We start from the raw sequence: 5,157 nt of genomic DNA, 5'->3' as shown, positions 1-5,157 counted from the left end.
TATCCCCATAACACCTGGGAAACATCGCAGTTGCGGAACTGCGCAGCTGCGCAGTTCCGGTTGGGGGAGGGAAGGCTAGGTTGCCCAAGGAGCATGAGGATGCCTGAAGTGGCTGCCCTCTGCTCCATCAATTGCCATAGGGGGGTGGGGGGAGATTAGGGATGCGGGGGATGCCGGGGCCAGGGATGACATCGGGGAGGGCGGGGCTCCGATTGAGGTAGTGTGGGGCAGGGGGAGGTATGGCGGTGGGAGAAGGGACTTCCGTTCCAGGGGAAGGCGGGATAGATGCATCATATCTATCGCGCCTTCCTGTCCCCCTCCCAGCCTGAAGGACCTGAGGGTCTCTCCAACCGTGCCACAAACCCTGTCGCTGCTCCTGTGCAATGCCAGGTCTGTTAATAACAAGGCCCACATCCTCCAGGATCTCCTGGAGGACTCGAAGTGTGACCTGGCTTGCATTACCGAGACCTGGCTGGGGCCTGAAGGGGATGCTGTGTGGGCTCAGGCCCTGCCTGCTGGGTACTCGGTGAAGGACCAGCGCAGGTTAGGTGGGCGGGGGGGGGGTGTGGCCTTGGTACATAGGAACACCGCGTCCCTCACCAGGAACCACATCCGACAGACCTCCTATATTGAGTGTATTTACCTGACCCTAAAGGCTAGGGACAGTCTAGGGATTCTGCTGGTGTATCGGCCACCCCGTGCATTAGCGGACTCCCTTAACGAGCTGACACAGCTGGTTGCTGAACTGATGTTGGAGACGCCCAGGCTTCTTGTCCTGGGCGACTTCAACATCTCCCTCACGGCCAGCTACGTTCCACCCGGTGCGGCTCGGGAATTCATGGATACCATGGCTGCCATGGGCCTGTCCCAGCTGATACAGGGTCCCACGCATTGCGCGGGTAATACACTTGATTTGGTCTTCTGTTCGGAGGCGGAAAATCCGTGGGTGGAAATAGCTAATATTTCCCCCTTACCATGGACGGATCATTTCCTGGTAGAGGTGAAAATCAAGGCCTCTACCCAGATCCCCCCCGGGGGTGGTGGACCAGTTAGGATGGTCCACCCTCGAAGGCTGATGGAACCTGAGAGGTTCCAAGAAGCCTTAGAGGGGCTTGCGGTTGGAAATGACGGCGACTCTGTTGATGCCCTTACCGGTATCTGGAATACCGGTCTCTCTGGGGCTATACACAGAATCGCTCCCAAGCGTCCTCTCAGGCCCGCTTCCAATCGTAAGCCTTGGTATACGGAAGAGCTCCGGGCGAGGAAGCGGGTTCTGCGACGACTAGAGTGCCGTTGGCGGAAAGACCTTCGCTTAAACGACAAGACTCTCCTAGACCGGCTGTTGAAGGACTATGGAGAGGCAATACGAGCAACAAAGAACTCGTTCTATGGTGCTCGTATTGCGTCCGCTGAGTCACGTCCGGCAGAGTTGTTCAGGGTGGTCAGGGAGCTAACTCAGCTCCCTCCTGCCCTGAACCAGATCCTTGAACCGTCTAAGGCCTGCTGTGACCTTTTCAATGACTTTTTTGTGGATAAAACTTCTCGCATAAGCGAAGGTCTGAACGCCGACGTTAATGCAGAACCTAGGGTAGGAGTGTCCAGAGCCTCCGTGGACTATGTTACACTGGATCAGTTTGAGTTGGTGAGTACCGAGGATGTGGACAAGATCCTCGGAAGTGTTCGGAAAACGACCTGCTCTCTTGATCCCTGCCCCTCGTGGTTAGCGGCCCAGGGGGGACCGGTGGTAACGACATTGTTACGCCGGATAATTAACACCTCTCTCAGGGAAGGGCGATTTCCATCGGATCTTAAATTGGCCATCGTAAGACCGATCCTAAAGAAGCCCTCCCTTGACCCCCTGGTACATAATAATTATCGGCCTGTTTCACTGCTACCATTCTTGGGGAAGGTGATCGAGAGAGCGGTTGCAATCCAGCTTCAGGCGGTCTTGGATGAAACGGATTATCTGGACCCATTTCAAACTGGCTTCCGGGCGGGTCACGGGGTTGAGACGGCCATGGTCGCCTTGGTCGATGATCTCCGTCTGGGCATCGACAGGGGAAGCGTGTCCCTGTTGGTGCTCTTGGATATCTCAGCGGCTTTCGATACCATAGACCATGGTATCCTTCTGGGACGCCTGGCTGAGGTGGGGATTGGGGGCACTGTGCTTCAGTGGTTCCGTTCCTACCTCTCCGGGAGGTCTCAGATGGTGCAGCTGGGGGACGTGTGCTCCAGCGAGCGGGCCCTTAAAACCGGGGTCCCTCAAGGAGCCATCCTGTCCCCCATGCTATTTAACATTTACATGAAACCGCTGGGAGAGATCATCCGGAGACATGGGGCGCGGGGTTATCAGTACGCTGATGACACCCAAATTATTTTCTCTATGTCTCCGACTGATGCAGTGACTGGGGATGGCGTCTCTCCTCTCGTGGCCTGTCTGGAGTCAGTAATGGGCTGGATGAGGGAAAACCGACTCAAACTTAATCCAGAGAAAACGGAGGTACTAGTGATAGGTCCCCCTGGTCCAGGAATGGCGGTGGTTCCACCTGTCCTGAATGGGGTCACGCTCCCTGTGAAGGATTCCGTGCGCAGTCTGGGGGTGCTTCTTGACTCGTCCCTTCACCTGACTGCTCAGGTGAATGCGACGGTCAGGAGTACCTGTTATCAGCTTCGGCTGATTCGCCAGCTGCGCCCATATCTGGCCCAGAGGGACCTTGAAACTGTTGTACACGCTCTGGTAACTTCGAGATTGGATTTCTGCAACGCACTCTACATGGGGCAACCCTTATACCACACTCGGAAGCTGCAAGTAGTGCAGAACATGGCAGCACGGCTGGTCACTGGCGTTTCCAGGACCAGCCATATAACACCGGTGCTTAAAGATCTCCATTGGCTGCCTATTCGCTTCCGAGCTCAATATAAGGCGTTGGTTATCACCTATAAAGCCCTAAATGGCTTGGGCCCAGGATTCCTGAAGGACCGTCTCTCCCCGTACATTCCGCCTCGCACCCTCAGAACATCTGGGCAGCAACTCCTGAAGGTGCCTGGGGCAAGGTTGGCCGCTACGGCCAGAAGATCCTTTTCCACAGCTGCCCCAGCCCTTTGGAACACGCTGCCCATAGAGCTCCGCTCATCTACCACCCTGGCCCAATTTAGGAAGGGACTCAAAACCTTCCTATTTAATCAGGCATTCCCCGACTAAACATCCTATGGGCCTCCCTCCTCACTCGTGGCCGTGAGGTTGGGCTAAGGGGTTTTTATTGTTTTTATGATGAGATGTTGTTGTTTTTAATCTGTTTTATACTGTATTTGCTGCACTGAGGTGCATTTGTAAGCCGCCCTGATCTATTTGGAAGGGCGGGGTATAAATAAAATTTTATTATTATTATTATTATTAAAAGATCTTTATTTGCTCCCTGTGTATTTTGGGGGACGCTTCAGGCTTATTTTCAAAAACCTTTGGTGCTCAGACTGGAGCATTTGAAAAATTACTTTCTCCATATTAGCCTTTCTTCAGGTTAAAGCTTTTGGAAGTCTCCTCTAGTTGTCCCTGTCACTTGGAGCAGATCTGGTGAAGATACAAGTTAGGGCCTTCTCAGTGGTGGTGACCTAGTTGAGAATGCCTTCCCCAAGGATATTTGTGTATGGCTGTTTTGTTACCTTTCTAGTGCCCTTTTGATTTCCCCAGATCTTAGCTCCCACTGGTACTGATTTAATTTATTGATGTTAACATCTCATTTTTATATTTGAGTTTTTAATTGATGATCATACGTTGTTCTGGAAAACCCACTTCAAAGGGCAGAGTGATTCTGAATACTAAATGTATGGCTTGCAAATAATGTATGTTTATGTGTGTGTATGTGCCTTCAAGTCAGCTGTCATCTTATGATGACCCCATGAATTTCATAGGGTTTTCTTAAGCAAGGAATACTCAGAAGTGGTTTTGCCAGTTCTTTCCTCTGAAATATAACTTACAGCACCTGATGTCTGCTGGTCTCCCATCCAAGTACTAACGAGGACTGGCCTTGCTTAGCTTCTAATATCTGGTACCTATAGAGTGTTCAGGCCTTAGATAATGCACAGTAGTAAATAACTGCTTGGCACTGGCCTCTTTTCCTGTTTCAGCTGCTTGCATGATGGAAGTCAAAGACTAACGTCTCCTTGGATTCAGCACATTTCTCTCCATTTATGTACCGTCAGTGCTATCGGTATACATCAGTTCACCTACACTCTGATAGTGTGTTGCTGCATTCATGTACCTCTATGAGTCCAAAAAGTAGAGAATAGTTGAACCTAAATATAATGTTGAACTTGCATTAAATATTCCGTAGGACATTTTCCATTGTAGAACTCTTACTGAAAATTGCTGTTCTTGCAAAACCTATTAATGGCTTTCCTTCTCCTCTTCTCCTTTTCTAAAGAGAAATACCAGTCGCCAGACTAAGCCTCTGAAGGTTCAAGTTATGCATTCATCTATTGTCGCACATCAGAGCTTTGGTTTGAAGCTTCTGACATGGCTGGGAAATATTATTGGATATTCAGGTATTGCTAATTTCAAACATATTGTTAACATGAAGGAAAACTTCTGTGATTGAAACCAGAGAACCATGTTCCAGGGACAATGATAGGTTGTCCAGGATAACACCATTTTTTATTCCCTAATTTCAAAATCATTGTCTTGTGGACAAGATATCAATATCACAAAATATACTCAGGACTATTACAGGTCATGATTACACAAACCTAAGGTCCAAATTATTTATGGTGTGTGTGATTCTCTGAACATATCGCCCCCTCCAAAAATAGCTGGAAGTATACAGTGGGACCTTGCTATTCATGGGTTTGCTCTCTGCAGATTTGAGCATCTGCAGATGGCAAGCTGAAATTGTCTTAAATGATGGCGCTTGCCATTTGGGATGCCAACGCCATTAGAGGCTATGGGACTTGAGGTCCCATGTTTTTTCATATCTGCCAGGGTGTATGTATCTGGAATGGCCTTTTAAGGCTGATGTTTAAATATAAACGGTACAGTGGTACCTCGGGATACGAAATACCCAGGTTACGAATTTTTCGGGATACGAAAAAATCCCATAGGGAATTATTGTTTCGGGTTACGAATGTTTTTTCGGGTTACGAAAAAACTTTTGGTGCTTTTTT

General features: G+C 49.7%; 1 protein-coding gene across 1 annotated transcript in view; it reads left to right on the top strand.

The window, feature by feature from the left end:
• The window catches only part of UBR2 (ubiquitin protein ligase E3 component n-recognin 2), a 69,889-nt gene that overhangs the window by 19,743 nt on the left and 44,989 nt on the right, over window positions 1–5,157 (top strand). The window contains 1 exon segment of the mRNA XM_042469130.1: window positions 4,422–4,542. Coding sequence (XP_042325064.1) covers window positions 4,422–4,542 — 121 coding nt within the window.

Source organism: Sceloporus undulatus, chromosome 1 (assembly GCF_019175285.1).
Source record: "Sceloporus undulatus isolate JIND9_A2432 ecotype Alabama chromosome 1, SceUnd_v1.1, whole genome shotgun sequence".
NCBI classification, from domain to species: Eukaryota; Metazoa; Chordata; class Lepidosauria; order Squamata; family Phrynosomatidae; genus Sceloporus; species Sceloporus undulatus.
The sequence above is the reverse complement of the archived record's forward strand: the minus strand, read 5'-3'. Positions and strand labels throughout refer to the sequence as shown.